The following is a 20,952-nucleotide window of genomic DNA, read 5'->3' as shown; positions in this document are numbered from 1 at the left end:
TGCATCATAGTTTTGATGTATTGCTGGTTCCTTAGTACACTACCTGTGTGCTACGGTTCCTTGTATGATTTTCTTTTCCAGTGAAGCATTATTACTTACAAAACAATATCCAGTTTGACAACCACTCCAGGTATTGTCTCTCAATCTATTGTCAAGATGAGAACTCCCCCCCTCCCCCTCCCACCACTTTGGTGTGTAAGTTACAAAAATCTTGAGCCCTGACCTCACTTTCCACTCTGTTCTCACAAGGAGAGGCTAATTAAACTAGAGTTGATTAATGTTATTTCTGGAATCAAATATATTAATAGATGTCACTGTTATCTATAGTCTGTCCTTTCCCCTTAAATAATGAAGAGTAATAAACTAAAACTACTTGTTTCTTGATTTGTGCCTCCATAGTACATCCCCAATGTACTCGGCTTGGCAATCTTTTTTTATTTAATAATATTCTTACGTTATTTATCAAAAAAAATAAACTAAAACTACTTGAATCATGAAGCATGGTATAGCTCTTAAAAATTGAAGAAATAGTGGATCAAGAGCAACGAATTTAGAAGAAGCAAGTTATCTTCATGAAAGGAGTAGACATTCATGACTAATCTTCCATCTCCTTGAATAATCCTTTCTTTAATTCCTTTATACAGAACTCTACACACATTAGTCTTGTGATGGTTTTCTTATTAACCTTGCCAGCTGAGGCCAATTTAATGAACTTCCTATTCCTTTAGGGTCAGTGTGGTTGGAGTGAAAATAGGAGGGATGGAAAATGGGGGAGAGAATTGTTTTCTCCTTGGGCCCACATTTTGTGAAGAGGGAGTTTTCTCCCCAAATTGGGGAGAAAATAGGGGAGAAAGTGGGCTTAAGATGGGAAATTACCCATCTGCCCCTCTCCCCCCTACACATTGGTTTCCTTTTTCTTTTCTTATTTTGTAGTAGGGACATGTGAGTAAATTTATACAAACACCATTTTCTATCTTCTCATTTTTCTTCTCAACCAACAAAAGAATTTTCTACCCCCAACCAAACACATGAGGGAAAACTAAAATCTTTTATGTTCCCCCACTTTTCCATCCCTACCATTTTCTATTCTTTCCACTTTTTCATCCCCCAAACCATATGGACCCTTAGGTAAAATATTATTTCCTTGTTCATGTGGTTTTATGTCATCCGATTTGGGTCTTGTACTTCGTCTCCAAATTCCAAGCCTATTTCAGGGATGAAGCATGAAATGTTTAAAAGCTGATTTTAAATGGTGACTACTGTTTGGTGTTAACATGGTTTGGTAGTTTTTTTTTTTTTTTTTAAAATTTTATTTATATTTATCCAATTAGAGTTTAATTTATTGTATTTGTTCATTAAACTGTGAATATTTTGTCTAAATTATTTTTTATTATTGTATGTTATTAAGACTTATCACGAAATTGTTATTTATATTTTTATTTGTCTAAACTTGCTGCAGAGGGCGACGGATCAAAAATTTACGTTAGTTGCATTGCTTTTCGAGATCCAGTCAACGAAGATATTGCTGAAGCTTACCATATACAAGCAAATTCTTTTGCTGACAAATGTATTTGTCTTGTTTCACGCTCGCCCAGTTTCCGTGTTCTTAGAAGTGCACTTGAGGAACTATTTACACTTTGCTTTTCCCCAAATGGAAGTAGGTATGTGTCCTTCAGTGCTAAAATCTTGATTGTGTTTTACTTTACAGTTGGCATTTAAGTGGGATCTAGATGTTTTATCTAGAACTTTGTTTCTCTCTAGATGATATATATACATAGAAGGGTTGGGTTTAAGTTATATGTGGTGTAGCTCGTTATGATGGGGGACAATGGTAGTAACCATTAAAGACCTATAAAAAGCATTCCAAAGTCAATTCTAACACCCAAGTGTTAATTTGGCACATGACACTTCTCCCTTGAGGTTTGTGGATGAATGACAATTCCTTTTAAGGTTTGGCATAATTAACTGATTCACCATTACACTTGCACATATAACACTAATCCATAGTCAATACATTTTTTTTTCCCCTGTAAATTGTCAATTGTTAGACTTTTCCCCAAGACAGCAGTCCATGCAAAGAAAGTCACTGGAGAAGGGAACTTAATATCACACAAACACACACACACACACACACACACATATTATGAATTTAAGTTAGAAAATTTGGCAATTGTAAAATGAAACTCTGTGGTATTCCTTTCCAGTGTATTTAATACTCTTAGCTTTGCAATAATTTCAGCAAGCCATTGTGGGATGTAATAGCACATATGGTGTCCAAGGTACCTTTGCCTGGCCCTGGAAGGGATCAAGTTTTGTTTGCTATAGATAACTGTCTGCTTTCTGTGGAGGCTCCACCCAAGGATGGTCTCCCTCATGCTGATGTATGATCCTCTAGTTCTTTTTGGTTCTTTAGCTATTTGGGGCTTCCTTTTGCCAATAGTATGATTCAGCAGTTGTTGAAAAATAACCTTTTTATTTGTTAATCATCGCTTATTGCATGGATGCAGATATCATTTCAGCCACTGGTACAGTGCTTGGATGTTGACAACTTAATTAAACTTTTTACAGCAGTGTTGCTTGAAAGGAGAATTTTGCTACGATCAAACAAGTACCACTCTTTACTTAAGACATTTGATCTTGTTTCTAGTAAAAGCTAGTTGTAATTGTTCTTATTTTTTATCCAATGTTGCTTTTGTTGATGGCAATAAGCTGTTGCCTCTGCTGTCATACGGTTTTGTTCAGGTCACAAGTGATTTATGGATGATACCTGTGATTAATATGAAACTAATATTCTGCAGTAGTTTTTTTTTTTAATTTTAATTTTAATTTTTAATTTTTTTAAATGGGGGGGGGGGGGGTTTGGAAAAATGTGGAACATTATTGGCTGATTACGTTGATGGCAAGGGGACCCGCTTTCGCCCATGTTGTTTCTGGTTTTGATGGAGGTTCTCAGTAAGATGAGGCAAAGAGCTGAAGGGGCTGGTTTAATTCGAGGCTTTAGGGCCCACGGTAGACGGGGTGGAGGGGTTTGTGTATCGCATCTATTGTTTGCGGATGATACGATTTTGTTTTGCGATGCTGATGAGGAGCAGATTCTTTATATTCGGATGCTTCTTCTTTGTTTCCAGGCAGTGACAGGTTTAAAGGTTAATGTGTTGAAAAGTGAGATGGTTTCTATTGGGGAGGTTCCTAATGTCCACGTCCTAGCAGAGCTTTTGGGATGCCGGATTGGATCTTTGCCTATGATCTATCTTGGTGTGCCTTTGGGGGCGTCCTTCAAGTCCCCTATTGTTTGGAATCCTATCTTGGAGAATTTTGAGCGTAAGTTGGCTGGTTGGAAGAAGATGTATTTGTCAAAAGGTGGAAGACTAACGTTGCTTAAAAGCACTTTATCTAGTCTCCCCACCTATTATTTGTCTCTTTTTACCATCCCTATTCATGTGGCCAATAAAATTGAGAGGTTGCAAAGGGATTTCTTGTGGGGGGACTCCAAGTTTCATTTGGTGGGATGGGACAAGGTGTGTGCACCTTTGAAAAATGGTGGGTTAGGAGTAAGGAAATTAACTACTTTTAATAAAGCTTTACTAGGGAAGTGGTTATGGAGGTTTGGGATTGAGGAGACAAGGCTTTGGAGAAGGGTCATAGCCCTCAAGTTTGGGGAAGAATGGGGGGGATGGAAGTCCAAGCTAGGTAGAGGGGCGCATGGGTGTGACTTGTGGAGAAGTATCCGCATGGGATGGGAGGATTTTAGCAAGAATACTTACTTTGAGGTAGGGGTGGGGGATAGAGTGAAGCTTTGGACTGATCATTGGTGTGGGGAGTCTCCTCTTCAGTTGTCTTTTCCGAGCATCTATGGGATTGCATCCAATAAAAAGGCATCGGTGGCCTCTTCTCTTAAACGGTTGGGGATTGAGGAGCGGAGAAGCTGGAATGTTCATTTTATTCGGAGACCTAATGATTGGGAAATGGGTGGGGTGGATGATTTTCTCCGTACATTGGGTTCTAATCTTCCTCCCACCGAAAATGTAGATCATATGCGATGAAAGTTGACAAAGAATGGGGACTTTGATATTCGTTCGTTTTACAATAAGTTGAGAAGCCCCGCGCCCATTATCTTCCCTTGGAAAGGGGTTTGGAAGGTTAAGGCTCCTCGGCGTGTTTCCTTCTTTGTGTGGACTGCTGTATGGGATAGGATCCCTACAGGGGATAATTTGAGGGGCAGAGAGTTGGATTTTGTTGATTGGTGTATCATGTGCCACAGTAATGGGGAGACGGCGAATCATTTGTTACTATACTGTGGAAAGGCTTCTCGACTGTGGAGTTTGGTTTTTAGATCTTTTGAGTTTTCTTGGGTCTTGCCTAGATCAGTTGCGGATACTCTATTCAATTGGTGGAATTGGCCTGAAAAGCATTCGTCTAGCATTTGGAATTTAGCTCCTTTATGCTTGATGTGGTGTCTCTGGAGGGAGCGCAATAGGAGGACGTTCGAGGACATGGAAAGCTCAGATGACCAGCTTTTGGCCTCTCTTAGTGGCACTCTGTTTGATTGGTGTAGGGCTTGGGGACTCAACTCTAGTGATTCTCTCCCTATGTTTCTTAGTTCTCTCTTGTGTACTTAGTTTATTTTCATCTCTTCTCTTTTTTCTCTTTCTTTTTCCCTTTGTACTTATCTCTCTGCCTTATGTTTTTTGCATAAGGTAGTGTTCTTGAATGCATATATTTTTACCTATAAAAAAAAAAAAATTAATAATACAATTTTGGTGTACACCATATTTTGTTGAATATTGTCTTGTGTCCATGTTTGTTTGACATAGTTAATCAATAAATGCAAGTGAAGGATGGTTTTACCAATTAATATTTTCATTCATGTGGTACATTTGGTGGGAGTGAAATGCTAGAGGTTTCGAGGGATGTGAACTCTTGATCTTAAGTTGTTTTTCTTTAAATTGTTGTTAGATTGGTAGCTAGCTTTGGGTCCTTTTCCTTTACTTATCTCTTAAATAGGATGGATCATTGTACCTTGAAAGCTTGATTGTGTGCCCTTAGTACACTTCCTGTATACTAGGGTTTTTTATATATTAATTAATAAAGTTTTGTTAGTTATCAAAAAAAAAAAATCATGTTTTCAGGTATTCTACTCTTTTTCTTTTCTTTTCTTTTCTTTTTTGCCCCCCAAAAAGTATGTTATGCTTGTGTATCCCTGTGTTTGAATCATAGCAGCTACTTGTGCAGTATAGAATCAATGTCTATTTTGATTAAAATTGTTTCTCCTCACCTAATAAAGCACAGTTTTGTGTCCAAATAGTATAATATTTTGTACTTAGCTTGACCAATTTCATTAATAATGCATTAGATTGTTGTTATCATACCTGTGTCAATAAGTTGTCCTCCTGTCTTTGCCAGGTACTCACTTTTAACTCTTGTATCAGAGGCCATATGTCATTTAATTTATCCATTTCGGTGGCAGGTAAGGTTTCATATTTTGAAGTCAACTTCTCTTATGTTGGATTAGGGAACAATGTTTCCCTTACATATGCCTTGCAGATTTCTGCAATTCTGCCAGTATCATTTAACCTTTGAAGTCAACTTCTTTTATGGTTATATTATTGATGGAAATGACAGTTTTAACCTGTTATTCAGTTAATTCAAGATAATCACATTCCATACTGATAACTTTTTTGTGATTTTTATAAAGATTCTCATCTAGTCTTGGTATGTTTGTTGTGCTCAAGCATGTCTACATACCGTTACTATTTTTCAGTGGAGTCGACTATATTGATGCTCCTACGCCGTATATGATGGGCCTCCATTCGGGTGTTGATACATCTGATTTGACAATGGATGGCGTAAGTTGTTATATGTAAACTTCAGTGATTAATCTACCCTTCTGTTCTCTTATTCATTACAATTTTCTGGTTTTTCTCACTTGGTGTTCTACTTGAAGGTGGCTGTATTTCTTCCCCTCCCCACCCCCCTCCCAAGAAATGGCCCACTTAATTTTGCTACAGTAGGCAACACTTATTTTCTATACTATTATTTAAGGGGTTTTTTCTGTTTGGATTCCTCATTTTTTTGTTCAAAAATGCCCCTACATCCTTATGTTTAAGTAGAGATAAAACTAAAGGACAATCTGGTAAAAACACAATTTCAACTCCCACTAAAATATTGCCTAAAAATTAGGGCCACTCTCTTGCAGATTTTCAAATTTCTTTATCCACTTAGAAAGAAAAAGAAAAATTTCACATAAGTGCTTTCACTACTTACCAAATAAGTTGTGCCATTGGGTAAACTACAAGCAACCTTTTGAAGTTCCATCTATATGAATATTCTGCAAACAATAACTTCTCATATTAAGTGTTATTGATTTAACGGTCTATTTTGCAATATCTTAAAAGAACTTCCATAGTGTAGATATTGCAACCCTAGGATAAGCAGAAAAAGATTCAAATAGATTGAGACATTGATAATTTACTAATTATCTCAAAAGCTTAATCTAATAAGAAATGGTGAATTTAATTTCATAACCGTAATTCTAACACTCCTCATGTGAGGACCCAAACTCCCCCTTAATAAGTGGAGCTTAACATGTGTGATTTTTAACATTTTAAATGGGAGGTAGAATGGAGACATGGATCAAACTCAAGCCCTCTTGCTCTACTACTATGATAAATTACCAATTATCTCAAAAGCTTAAGTTATTAGGAAATGGTAAATTACTGGTCCTAACACACTAAGAATTTGTTTTTTTTGATTGGTAGATAATAGGGAGGGAGAGTGGGGTTCAAACATAGATGTTGGTCTAGTTTCAAATTCCAACTTCCAAAATTAGAAGCATTTTGTATTTCATTACTTCAATCTCTGCCCTTGGTTCTCTAGTTTAGTTGGTGGAGAGCATTATTATTTTTTCAACCCATTCTCTAGATGGATGAGGGTCAATGGCACGTGTCTTTCTATATCCTTCAACCTCTCTTTTGGCAATGGTATGCCCTGACATATGCTTTCAGACTATAGTTTTGTTAATCCGTGTTTTTTATATTTCAAACTAGCCGTTGTGCATGCAAATGTGTGCAAAATGATAAATAAGAAAAGAAACACACACACATGCACACACAAGATAATAACATTATAAAATAAAATAGAAAAGGGGAAAAAAAATTTAAATGGAGAGGCTGTGTGGGGGGGGGGGGGGGTGAGTTGGTCTAAAAGGAATTGTGCTCATGTTTTAAGAACCTTTACCTATTTCAGTTTCTGCTTTGGTATTTTCTATTTCTGTTTTCTTTTTGGGTTTACATGCAGTTTTGGTCTTGCATGAGGGGGACAGTTGTTACTGTCTTTTTGTGTGTTTTATATACTCCTTCCATACCATTTTGTTGGTCCGTTATAGGGATTCCCACTTTTCAAGGAAGCACACATTTCAACTTATAAATTACCACAACTAGCTCTCATAAGTGATCTATACTACCTGTTTTGGTATAACATTTCAAATTTCCTCTAAGTAGTTGTTTAAGAAATTGATGACAGAAGCATGAAGGCAATTTTATTTTAATCTATTTTTGTCTAATCTTAGAAGTCAATTGAATTTTTACTATTGGTCCATTGAATGTTATTCTAGGTCTTGCCAAGAGCATTGTAACTCAACTGGCACGTCTTGGTGTTTTAAAATGAGATGTCCAGGGTTCAAATCCCCTCTCCTCTAACTATTGAATTATCAAAATGAATGTTATTCTAGGTCTTATTATCTAATTAGGTTAATAGTTTTTTTATTTTATTTATTATTTAGTTTCATAAAGTCAAGTGCTAGTTTTTTGTAATTCAAAACTTGGTCTTTGACCCAAGTCAATTATGATTAGAGTTTGTTCTAGTAGTCTATATAAGTGCACCATTGTACTCCATTGGAAACAAGTTTGCTTGATTAATAAAATTTTCTATTGAAAATTTCTAATGGATTAGTGCCAATTTAAAGTACAACTATACTTTAGCACACTTTCAGCAAAAGTTTTCGACAAAAAATAGATAAGTTGTTCCCAAACGGACACTATCTTACTGACTCATGTCTGATAGATTAAATTTTTGGGACTGGTGGTTTCTAGTTTTGCCTAGGATGGCTTTCGCAATTGTTAGTGAGGCATTGCTAGACAACATAATATGTGAGTTCGTGCTTAATATTTTTCTTATTAGAATATTTGTTTCTTCATTACTATGAATTAAGATATTATCTATTGCTGCTCAAGGTCTTTTGTTGGTTGCACTTGACATACTGTTATATGTTTCCCTTTATAGGTGGTTGTGGTAGACCTTGAATATAATCGTATTACTACAACAGAGGACATTCCCCCTATTCCAGAGCCAGAATTAAGCTCTTTGCGTGGTGAAATCATGAAGTTATTGTATCCCAATGTTGTGGGTATAGATCAGATGAAGGCTGATTTTTGCAATTTACCTGAGCAATTAACTATATGGGGCAACAAGCCTTGGGGAGAGGATCACGACCTTCAACTTAGGTGATACTTGGACGTCACGTGAAATATTTATGAAGTACTCTTGCTTTCCTAGAGCCAATTCAGTTTACTGCATTTAAATAAATATACTGTTTTGGATGGCTTTTGCATTCCTGTCTTTAGAAAATTATGATATGTGGTACGCTTCAATTCTAGAGGGTGCTTTCTGTCCTAGTTTTCAACGGAACAATTCTGCTCTATTATAAATGGCCTTTTGGTATTATAGTCATGATTTAAAGTTTTTCATGCTTATTTATTCAGCAGAGAAAAGGGAAATTGTGTAACAATTACCTTAATAATGTCACCATATTCCTGTTTCGGATCTATGCCTGCCACCGAAATTCTAGCTTGATGGCTGTTCTTGAAGCCTAACTCTAGTTTAGGAGACTGTCAAGTTACTCATTTCTATTCCTGGTTTAACTCTTAATTCTTCCAACACTATTTTGTGATCAAAGTGGTAAACTTCTTGACAATTCTACTGTGTGAGCAAGTAGAGAATATGCATTTTCTAATATTAAACTATCAATCTTATGTACACATGCAGCTATGTTGCATAAGGCTAAACCTCACCTTTTGCATTTTTTAGATATGATCTTTATGACAATTGGATTGTTGCATGTTTATATATTGGATCCATTGCTTTATAGGCTAAGTGATCATTAGCAGATGATACGGGTACTCCGCAGTTAGCATTAATTTCTTGGATATTATATTGAGTGTATGCTTTATTGATTCTTGAATCAGTCCCCAATCTCAAACACTTGTCTGTTCTCACTTGTGAGTCAACGTTTTTCCTTATGTACTTGTCTACTTATTTGAAGAATTATTTGATTTTTCTTTTGTGATATTCCTATTTGAGTATGAGTGGATCTTCTAGGCAACTTTCATGTGCGCACAATATATTCTGAATCTACAAACTGATCCATAGTGTGAGTTCTAAAGCAATGCCTTTTGTGGTTGAATTTTACATTATAGAACTCTCTAAGTAGTTTTTCTTTTTAAAGATCTATTATACTTACTTTTCATTTTAATGTTACTAAGTATGCTTATCTTGTATGACCAGTGATGCTTTAATATGTCAATGTGAATTGCTTGATCATGTAAAAAACTGCATTACTACATGAAAAAACTGATTTTATATTCTGTGAATGTTTATGTGCAGGCTAATATTCCTAAAGTTCTTTGCTTCACTTTTAAGTGGCTACCGCAATTTCATTGTATGAACTTTTATCTTATATCTTTTAATATGGATTTAGTTTTTAACCATTCATAGTTGTTTCCTTCTCTTTTTTTTTTATTTTTTTTTTTTTTTATTCTTCTTTTTTTCTGGGGGGTAAAATTATCTCTTTCAGGAAAATTCAGCAAATAATGCCTTCAACAATCAAGCATTTCTAAAGAAGCGCTCTCGGTTAACCAACCAACCACCTGAACCCATGGTGATGTTATGTCATTCCACTCATCTTTATATTCCATTTTCCAATTTATTACTTTTTTTTTTGTTAATTATGAATGATGTTAAAAATTACTACTGTTATCATCATCATCATTATTTTTGGACTTTGTATAAATGACGTGAATTTCCTCTTTTGATTTTAAATTATTCCTCATTCCACTTTAAAATTTAGTGCCCTTGACTGTACTTATCTCGTTGTTGGTTTTTACAGATAGCACAATTTCTAGACTCGCATGGTTTCTTGGATTATCTGGAGAGAGGTCTGGGTTCTGGTGAAAATAATAATAACAATAACAATCTCCTTGACAAGTTACAAGATGCAATTGGAAGGGGTCAGAATCCTACTTCAATACTTCCCTCATCTTTGGTAGAGCCCGAGATTATAACAATATCAGATCCTGATGTAGGAATATCAGGTGTATTTGATGCTACTCTTTTTTGAGATTGCCAGTTATATACATCAATTATAAAAAGACAAAGATATTTCAAATTGGAGATAATAATATTCATTTTTTTCATTTTCTTTGGTTCTCCAGGATCAGGTGCCAAATATACTTATGACAGGTTTCCTTCAAACTTTAGAACAGAGGAGCAAGAGGAAAAGAGGAGGCAGATTCTTGCAGCAGCAAGTGGAGCTTTTGATTTCTCTGGAAAGCATACTCCTAGGTATATATTTATTTGTGACAACTTTAAAATGTTCTGTTGGTTCCAGTGTTGTATATTTATTGTCAGGCCTGTTAGAGTGTTAGTGCACCCCTCATTTTGGCTTTCTTTTTATCAGTTCACCTTCTATGCTAGTGGGTAAGGATTCCAAAGCAGGAAGTCTCAGTCCAATGGAGAGGGCTGTAAGTTCTTTACACCATCACTAGGATGCCCTGAGTGTTTTTTCTGTTTGAGCTTTTGAATTGTCTTGAACTAAATTAACACTATTTTTGTATTTTATTTTTTCAGGCAGAAAGGGAACGCATGGTTTTGGACATAAAAGTTAAGCTGCAGGTGAGATCTTTATATCATTTTATTTTGTCTACTTTGTCATGCTTCTCTATATAGTTTGACAAATCCACATTTTCAGTAGCATTTATGTTGGAGACTTTCCATGGATGGCATACCCAGACTTGATTTAATTTCTTCTGTCACTGGTTCTTTGAATTCACTGTGTGTCTTGATTGATAAACATGCAGCATTTGTTGGTTGATGCTCAGAATTTAACATATTTTTATCACAAATGTCCATAAGCCTTTAATCTCTAAATTGCCCAGTTATCTTATTTCTGAACTTGACATTTACTGTTTAAAATGTTCATATGCTGGGCTTTGAAAGTTTACCTTTCTTGGTCATAATGGAATTGCTCATTTTCACCAGTGTAAATGAGATTTTACATCTTGCTTTGAGCTGCTATTTGTTCTATTTGTTAAATGTATAATGAGGATTTAATATCATGCATGTTTAGATATCTAATAATGGGGGAGCATTGACTAGCTAATGATGCTTAACTCTTGAAGCAAGATGAATATAAGTTGGATTATGCTATCCCTCCCTCTATCATTTTGTTTTGATCACCACCACTCATGCAGTCCCAGGTCCCATCCTCTATCTCCCTTGCACTGGCCCCACTCCCCACTACCTCATGCTCATAATATTGAGCATTGGTGCTGATCATATCTTATCCCTTTTTTTTCAATTAAATTTTTTTTTTTGAAGACTCCGCTGCCGCACATTCGTCTGGGGGGGCTTGTCACCTTGATGGTGTGGGTGGGTCATTTGAATCACCATCCACATGTCAAACCCCAAAGACCACTGGGCTTGACCCATGGCAAACCCTAGCAGGCATCAATGTCTCATGTTTCCAAACCCGGACCTAAACTTCACATGCCCACATCCTCAAATTTACAGAACGCAATCTCCACTCCACAACATACATCATGAAACCCGCCATCTTTTTTTATTTTATAAGTAATGAAAGTTTGTTAATAAAAAAAGAGAATACCCAGGTACATCAATCTCTCAAATTACAATGCTCTAACATATCAAATAAATTAGAACAGGGAAGAGAGTTAAAAGCAGTATTCCAATCCATAAAAGGGTGAAGAAGAGATTTAATCTTGAGAATTGACAATTCATTTCCCTCAAAGCATCTCACATTCCGTTCCCACCAAAGACACCACAAGAAAATGCGGCCCAACACTCCAGAAAACTATATTTCGATGTCTGCCCAAAGGACCTTGCCAAGCTGGGAATAAATCAGTGACACTCGGAATAAATCAGTGACACTCTGTGGCATAACCCATAGAAGACCAAACAAATTCCACACCATTGTGCATAACTCAAAAGCTACGGGATAATGAAGAAGAAGATGATCCATTGAATCCCCACTTCTTTTGCACATATAGCACCTATCCACAACATTAACACCTTTATTCCATAAGTTGCAAAGGTCAATCTTTCCTAAGGTTGTAGTCCAAGAAAAGAAAGCTACTCAAGGAGTAAATAGTACTCACGCACCTTAAAACCCTTAGTCTTTGCTGACTTCCAACAAAGTTTGTCATGTCCCTCTCCTGTAAGTAACATAGAATATATTAGGACCATAAAGACAGTCAAAGGTTCCAACTCCCAATCTTGGATTGCTCTAGAAAAAAGAATATCCCAATGCTGCATCTGGTTAGGAAAATGCATGACTTCTGCTATATAGAAGACTCCTTATTACGACTAATGCTATAGGGTTAGTTTGGATTGAAGGGGAGGGAGGGGTAGTAGAGTAGAGTTGGCCGGAAATTGGTGCCTCCCTTAAACTAACCAATAAAGTTCCGGGAAGGTTTCTTGAAGTGTACAATGACCACACCGCAGATCATGCCAAAATTTTACTCTATTACCAATCCCTACATCAAATTGGATGAATTTAGAGAAAGTTGGCCAACCTTGTCTTATGGTTCTCTAAAGACTTAACACCATTGGGTTCCAACACCTCTTTATACACCAGCCATCTTTGTACACCAGCCATATGGACAAATAACCCAAAACTGCTGTTGAAACCCACTAAAAATTTCATTTAAAGCAAGTAAGCAACAACTTCAAAACACCACTAAATACACACCCACACTACCAATCATAGCCAATTGCCACTGTGCTGCCATGAATCCTCACAAGAACTCACTAGTCAGCCACAATCAAATCCCAACAGTGCACCACCACCTTGATGGTCTGCCCATTGGAATATATGTAATATGTTCAATTGAGAGAGGGAGAGAGAGAGAGAGAGAGCAGGGGTGGCAGCAGTTCAAAAGATAAGGGGATAAAGGTTTTACTGTTATGCATATATATAGTTTTAATACGTATTTTATTATGTTTATAAAAATTAAAAAAAAAAAAAAAACTTATTTTATTATACTCGGGTTGGATTCATGTTGCAGAGGCTAAAACCCATCCCTGCCCCATCCCTTTGTTGGGGTGGGTATCCATGGGGCGGATACAAATTGCTGCCCCTACTCCCTACAACCATATAATAAATGGATAGGTTTTAAGGAAATGAACTTCCTCTGATTTTTTTGAGATGATATCCGGCTTCATGATTCACTCCCCTCTCCCCCTTTCAAATGATTTTTCTGGTAAACAAGCAGAACCTTTGGAAATTTTTTACCCATTTTTACTTTGCTTTTCTGTATGAATGTGTGTGCGCCCATTTGTTACAAGTGATCTAAGTGAAACCAATTGAATACATGGGTTTGAAAGAAATGTGACAAACTACGTTGCTAATGTGAAGTATTTATACTGCTAGTCTAGTTCGTCTACATAGGCATAAAATGCATATTAATTCGTTTCTATTTAAGTTAAATGATATATTTTGGTGGAATTTTAGCTATTGTTGTTTTCATTGTCCTTCACACTTCTTGTTTTAAGTATTGTGGTTTTCTCTAAATAGGGTTTGTGGCTTCGTCTTCTGAAATTGGGAGCAACTGAAGATCCTCTTGCGTCTTTTGAATATGGCACAATTCTTGGTATGCATCTAATAGAGTTCTACTCTCTCATTGACATTTTTAGGAAAAAACTTTACTTCTATCACTCACTAATTCAATCTGCTTTCATCCCATGACAATGTCTATTTGTTGGCTTTTTGTAGCTTTGATTGAATCTGATGCAGAGGGAATTGGCGGTAGCGGGTTTGTTGAATGTATTAGGGAGCATATGCATTCAGTATGTAGCTTTAAAATGCATTGTTTTTATTATTGCTATTTCAATTACCACTGCCACTGCTATTACTATATTGCAGCATAAGCTAACCTATGTACTGGATTTATGCTCTCAGGGGTGGAATTGTCAGCTGACTGAGGAACAGTTTATTGCAGTGAAAGAATTGGTATGTACCCGAGCAAGCATTATTGGTTATAAATTTTAAGAGTTAGAAAGCTCCATATTGCATTGATTTTACTTTATGCTTTATGATGTTTCATCATTTAATTTTTTCAATTAGTTTTATGATATCCTCTCAATTATGATTATATCAAGGTTTCAAAGTACAAGCAATCAAATTCCTCCGTTTTTTTTTTCTTTAATTTAATTTTTGATATATTTTTTAAAAAATTTTGAAAAGGTAAATTACACTAAAAATAAAACTTATGAAAAGGTAAATTATCCAGATGCTTCCGCAAATATACATTATGCTTATGCACCAGTTTTCTCTCTCTCTTGTTTTCCTTTACTTCTAGTTTCCTTAATACACTTTACATGGAATCTTAATGTTTGTGATAGTAAAATTTTTCCCTAAATTTAATTAATATGTTAATTCAGCTCAAAACGGCAATCAGTCGTGCAACATCTCGAAATGATGTGATGACCATTAGAGATGCCCTTGAAGTCTCTGCGGAAATGTATAAGAAAGATTCTAATAATGTTTCAGATTATATCCAACGCCACCTTATATCTCTGTCAATCTGGGAGGAGTTACGGTAAGTGTCGCAGACCATTTTTTAGAGTAATTTATTCATCATACTTCCCACCTTTTTTGCCTGTTCACAAGTAGGACTTTGACATACTAACAATAGCGATGCTATTTGCAAAATCTTATCCACACTGCGCAATTTAATTTGATGAGTAAATTTACTTTTTTCCCCATGTAATATTTTAAAAATTAAATCGAGATGAAATATTGTGCAAATAGCACTACAAATCAACAAAAATTACAACCGCCCAGAAACTCAAGCAAATTAGAGAATGAATGACCACTTATAGAAGCCATCCAATCATAATATTAAGAAATTTTGATGATGCGGATTGAATATATAAAAATAAACAAAGTATATAATAAGTTTGAAGCCTGAGTATGTAGCCTATTACTGATAAATTAATGTAGTGGAAATTCCTGTTCAGCCTAATATCTTTTTTTTTTTTTTTTGGATAAGTAATAAAGTATTATTGATACCAAAAAGGGGTCACCCAAGTACACAGGGAATATACAATCAATCACATAAATTACATAAATCTATTAAGTCAGCAACAGAAAATAAAGAGTGACTCCATCTAGCTGACAACCAATCCAATAGGGTTCTAAAATAGAATAACTTAAGATCAAGGATAGTTCTAATTGTATCTTCAAAGCTCCTATTATTTCTTTCCCTCCAAAGACACCACATCAAACAATGGGGCACAACCATCCATATGTCACCATTTCTACAGCAACCAAATCGACCCTGCCAACAAGCTAACAACTCAATAACGGACCTCTGCATAACCCAACACACTCCAAACAAACCCACTACCATGGACCAAAAATTAGTGGCAATAGAGCAATGAAGTAACAATTGATCGACTGATTCCTGATCACATTTGCACGTATAATACCAATCTAAAATCCAAACCTTTTTCCTTAAATTATCAATCGTCAATTTTTTTCCCAAAGCTGCTGTTCATATAAAGAAAGTAACTCTAGGAGGGACTTTTGGTTTCTGAATGCTTTTCCAAGGGAATGACTGATCACTAGGACAAATCAAAAGGCGATAGTAACCTCGAACCTGAAATCCCTATTTCTTATCTGGCTTTAAATACATCCTATCCTCCCCTCCCCAACCAATTCCCCATAGATAGCATCTGTGAAGTTTCAACTTTCAAGGACTCCAACTCCCAATCCTGCACTGCCCTCGTAAAATGCACTTCCCAATGAAGAACCCCATCATTGAATCTCATAAGGTCTGCCTTACTCACCTCCTTCTCACTGTTAATCTGGAATAACTCAGGATAGCATACAGTGAAGGGGCTCTCCCCACACCATTGGTCCTGCCAAAACCTCACACAAGTCCCATCACCTGCGTCATATTGAATATAATGCAACAGAGTAGGCCAACCGTGTCTGATAGATTTCCACAAACTCACCCCATAAGTGCCAGTGACTGAATTAGTCCACCAGCCTCACCATTCACAACCATGTATCGTCGCTATTACACGGCGCCAAAGCACTTCTCTCTCAATACCAAATCATCACAGCCATGTCCCTAGCTAAACTTCATTGAAACATCTCAAGTTCCTTTTAGCCAAAACCCCAGACAGAAAAGTGGCACAGACTGTAGACCATTTTACCAAATGAAATTTGGGCTCATCTCCCAAGCCACCCCATAAAAAATTTCTCTGAAGCTATTTCATTCAATTTGCCACATCAATAGGAATAGGAAATAAGAAGAGAAAATATGTAGGCAAGTTAGATAAAGTACTTTTAATTAAAGTGACTCTACCTCCCTTGAATAAATATAACCTTTTCCATCCAGCCAACCTCCTTTCCATTCTATCCAATATTGGATTCCATATCTTCTTCTCCTTAAATTTAGCACCCAAATGATTGACCAAATATTTAAATGGAAGTGACCCCTGCTTGCAGCCCAGAGCATTAACCAATATCTCTATGTTTGGAACCACTCCCACAGGCACCAATTCATTCTTACCTAAATTTACTTTCAAACCTGACAACGTCTTGAACCACCGTACGAATTAACAAAAGCTGATCAAGGTCAGCATCATATTAAATCAGGGAATCATCCACAAATAGGAGATGAGACACCCTCAAATTTCTTCCCACCGTGAAGCCTGTTAAACAGCCCTCATTTACAGCTCTATCCAGCCTTCTACTTAGTATATCCATGACTAAAACGAATGACAATGGTGACAAAGGATCTCCTTACCTTAGGCCCCTAAAACTCTCAAAGAAACTTCAAGGACCCCCATTAATTCAGATAGAGAAACGAACTGTGGACAAAAAAAAAAAAAAAAAAAATCCACCGCCTCCATTTTTCTGAAAAATCATAATGTTCTAACAAATGAATAAGAAAGCCCCAATTTATATGATCATATGCCTTCTCTACATCCAGTTTACATAACACCTTGGCAATCTAGAGTTCAGTCTATTGTCTAGGCATTCATTAGCAATCTATACCAAATCCAAGATCTGCCTACCCAAAACAATAGCATCCCGAGATGCTGAAATAATATCACCAAGTACCACCCTCAGTCGAAGTGCCAAAACTTTAGCAATGATTTTATAAACCCCTCCAATCAGACTGATAGGACTAAACTCCCTCACTTCCATAGCTTCAGCTTTTTTTTGGAACAAGAGAAATGAAAGTTGAATTCAGCCTTTTCTTGAACTGACCTTTATCATAAAAAGTATTGGAAAACTGCCATAAGATCAGATTTGAGAACATCCCAGTAAGTCTGGAAAAATGCCATAGGAAAACCATCTGTTCGAAGCCTGATCCCCATTAAATTCCTTAATTACCCCATGAACTCATTCGTCCTCAAAAGGTCTCTCCAACCACTCATCCTTTTCCCTGGTTAACCTGGGGAACTCCCATACATCAGGGTGAGGTCTATGAACCTGCTGCTCCAAAAATAATTCATATAGAAATTAGCAATATACTCAGCAATCAAATCCTGATCAGTCAACAACACCCCATCAACCATCAGATTCGCAATGCTATTATTTCTTCTATTAGAATTGGCCATGCTTTGGAAAATTTCTGTATTAGTGTCCCCCTCTCTCAAATAAAGTACCCTAGATTTTTATCTCCAACTTATCTCTTCCAACAAAGTGATCTGTTCAATTTCAGCATGAAGACTCTCCTTGTCAAACTGATAATGGTTGTCGTTCTGCTCAATTATCTAAAGCATTCAGCTCGCTCCACAACTTCTGCTTATTGACTAACACATTCCCAAATTCCGTTTCATTCTATTTTTTCAAATCCATTTTCAAAGATTTAAGCTTCACGGCCAAACTGTAACTAGGATTTCCCTGAAATTGATGTCTCCCACCATGATTTCACTTTCTCCATAATCCTTCTGCCTGCAACCACATATTCTCAAAGCGAAAGGGTATCTGCCTCTTATGTTGACTCCCACCCTCCAACATTATCGGAAAATGATCAGACAAAACTCTAGACAACCTTCTTTGAGAGATATGAGGGAGATGTTCCTCCCAATGATGAGAAAAAAATAAAGCGGTCTGTTCAAGATCCCGAGGAGGAATTAGACCAAGTATAAAAACCACCTTTCAAGGGAATATCCATCAAACCATGATTAGAGATAAAATCAGAAAAATTATGCGTACCCTGAGTAAAGCTTTCAGCCCCCAACCTCTCTGATGGAAATCGAACAAGATTGAAATCTTCTCCCACACACCAAGCCAAGTTCCACCAAGACTTAAGGTCCGCTAGTTCCTCCCACATCAAACATCACTCCCTGTCTGAATTAGGACCATATACACCCATAAAAGCCCATTCAAATTGATCCCCTACATTTTTAAATCTGCAAGATACTGAATACTGACCCACTGCTTCCTCCTGTATTTCTATTAGCCTACAATCCCGCATAATCAACATACCACCAGAAACACCTTCCTATCCCAAGTACAGCCAATCCACATAAGGACAACGCCATAAACTTCTGACTACGCCTCTTGTAACCCAGTTTTGTTTCCTGCAAACAGACCATATCATCCCTCCATGAACGCAACAAATTTCAAATCTGAAGTCTCTTATCCTTCCCATTTAAACCTTGCACATTCCAAGATAAAATCTTAAATTCATTGATGAACAATCAAAGCCCAACCCCTACTGTTACTGCAACACCTTGCCAAAAAAAAGTCATAATTAATGGAACTGAATAAACCCTGCAATTCCCTTATCTCTCTCCCTCCTGCTCAGCCTACTATCTTAGCTACTCTTTATTTTTATTAATGTTGTATGTGGTTGACCGAAAAGGGCAATTAAACCTTTTTTTATTTTTTATTTTTTTTTTAAATTTGGAACACAGTGCCTCAGTCTAAAAGACAACATAAAGCCTCTCTTCAACCAAATTAATAGGAAAAGAGAAGAAGATTTCTAGAACTAAATCATATCAAATTGATCCCAGACCGAAAAATGACTAAAATGACCCCCCATCCCTCCCCCCGCCACCCCCCTTTATTTAATGGGTAAAGATGGTTGTTAACAAATAATTCTTCTGTTAAGGCTTTTTGCACTGTGTATTGATTATATGATTGTGAATATTTTGTTTTTGTTTTTGTGGTGCAGCTACATTGACTATCTCCTTTACAGTTCATTTTTCTCTTCCTTTGTTGTTTGATATTCTGAATATTAGATTTCTGTCAAGAAGCTTTAGTTACATATTATTTCTTATTAAATTCCTGTGGCCGATTTATTATTTAATTTAACTTTATAAAACTTCTATTGTGCTTTGTTTTTTGCTAGCTACTGCCTTGGACCTAACTTGTTCACTGTTGATAGTAGAGATCACTGTTTCTTTAGTCACATATTGTTCTAGATGGTGGGAGTGTCAGGTAGTTTTTTTATTTATTTTAAAAGTAATATGATTTATTAAAAACGAAACTCAAAAAGGTAATATGATTCATCAAAAAAAGGGGTGAAGCACTAGTACACAAGGGGTATACAAAGGAATGCCCCCAAAAAAATAAAAAAGAGAAGGCATAATAAATAAAAGTAGTAAAAATGATTAATTGGAGCTTAGGGTGTACAGGAACTTTAGAATGTTGGAAGTATAAGGAATCGAGGTCCAATCATAAAGTTTTTAGGAATAATAACTTCAGCTTTGCCAATTCAGGTTGGAGTCTTAGGGAGCTTAAATTTGTAATGAAGTGCTATCTTTGGGACTGTATTAGTTCTTGTGCTTTGACATGGTGAGAATTTTTCATGTTATGGTGGGAAGATTAATTATGCCTAGGAAGTAGGAAAGGCTATGGGTCAATCTTTTGTCTATAATTAACTCCTTAAAGTACTCTTGTTTACTAGTTTGTGAATTGAGATGTTGAACTTGTGTGAGAAAAGGAGATAGTGTCCACTTCTCTTTGCCACCCACTGTTTTCCTCCTCTGATTTTCCATAGTCAGGAATTTTTATTATCAGGATTGATCATGCTTAAAAATTGAATTTAACCATCTTTCACATTAAATAACCTTAAAATGTTTTGGGGTCTAAGGAGTTTTTTACTAATTTAAATTTGGAATTTTCATGGCATTTATAATTCTTTTACAGGTTCTGGGAAGGATACTTTGAATATCTAATGGAGCAGTCTTCAAACAAGTAAGGATTTTGTACCTCTTTTTTTTATTTTTAAATACAATTTACTAAATTCTACAATTTTGTATAGTCTACTGATGTACTAGTGTTTCTAGTTTCTTGTCCTTTTACTTGGGACAATACATTTATAAAGCTCTTTTGCTCTTGATTGCATTGAGTGTACACTCATGCCATGCATCAATTTTCTTTTTGAGTATAAAGATTGAACTTCATTCATTTCCAATGCATTGCACGTATACCATGAGCATTTTTAACTGGATAGGCACACCCATCTCAATGTACGCAACTTAGATGCCCTTTATGATACTGCCTACAATCCACCTCAAACATGTGTTTATCAGTTCGTTGTAATTGTACTTGCCTGCTTAGTCTTCTTTTGGGTTTCACTATTTTGCACTCAGTTTCACACAAGCATTGGCTTAGTGAAACTCCTT

General features: G+C 36.2%; 1 protein-coding gene across 3 annotated transcripts in view; it reads left to right on the top strand.

Moving 5' to 3' along the window:
• Window positions 1-20,952, top strand: part of LOC142636364 (DENN domain and WD repeat-containing protein SCD1-like) — a 46,235-nt gene that overhangs the window by 9,025 nt on the left and 16,258 nt on the right. For 2 of the 3 annotated variants that reach the window (XR_012844302.1, XM_075810559.1), the window contains exons 4-20: window positions 1,460-1,661; window positions 2,240-2,381; window positions 2,508-2,608; window positions 5,404-5,467; window positions 5,733-5,846; window positions 8,281-8,501; window positions 9,661-9,715; window positions 9,851-9,934; window positions 10,163-10,367; window positions 10,488-10,617; window positions 10,733-10,796; window positions 10,903-10,947; window positions 13,868-13,943; window positions 14,066-14,139; window positions 14,252-14,302; window positions 14,734-14,891; window positions 20,474-20,521. Coding sequence is in view for 2 of the 3 variants with exons in the window: in XM_075810559.1 (XP_075666674.1) it covers window positions 1,460-1,661; window positions 2,240-2,381; window positions 2,508-2,608; window positions 5,404-5,467; window positions 5,733-5,846; window positions 8,281-8,501; window positions 9,661-9,715; window positions 9,851-9,934; window positions 10,163-10,367; window positions 10,488-10,617; window positions 10,733-10,796; window positions 10,903-10,947; window positions 13,868-13,943; window positions 14,066-14,139; window positions 14,252-14,302; window positions 14,734-14,891; window positions 20,474-20,521 (1,834 nt within the window). In the remaining variant the exon portion in view is untranslated. The remainder of the gene's footprint in view (window positions 1-1,459; window positions 1,662-2,239; window positions 2,382-2,507; window positions 2,609-5,403; window positions 5,468-5,732; window positions 5,847-8,280; window positions 8,502-9,660; window positions 9,716-9,850; window positions 9,935-10,162; window positions 10,368-10,487; window positions 10,618-10,732; window positions 10,797-10,902; window positions 10,948-13,867; window positions 13,944-14,065; window positions 14,140-14,251; window positions 14,303-14,733; window positions 14,892-20,473; window positions 20,522-20,952) is intronic. The other variant, XM_075810560.1, reaches the window with a different exon arrangement.

The sequence above is a fragment of the Castanea sativa genome, chromosome 5 (genome assembly GCF_040712315.1).
Source record: "Castanea sativa cultivar Marrone di Chiusa Pesio chromosome 5, ASM4071231v1".
NCBI classification, from domain to species: Eukaryota; Viridiplantae; Streptophyta; class Magnoliopsida; order Fagales; family Fagaceae; genus Castanea; species Castanea sativa.
Note: the sequence above shows the minus strand (reverse complement) of the source record. Positions and strands in the feature narration are given on the sequence as shown.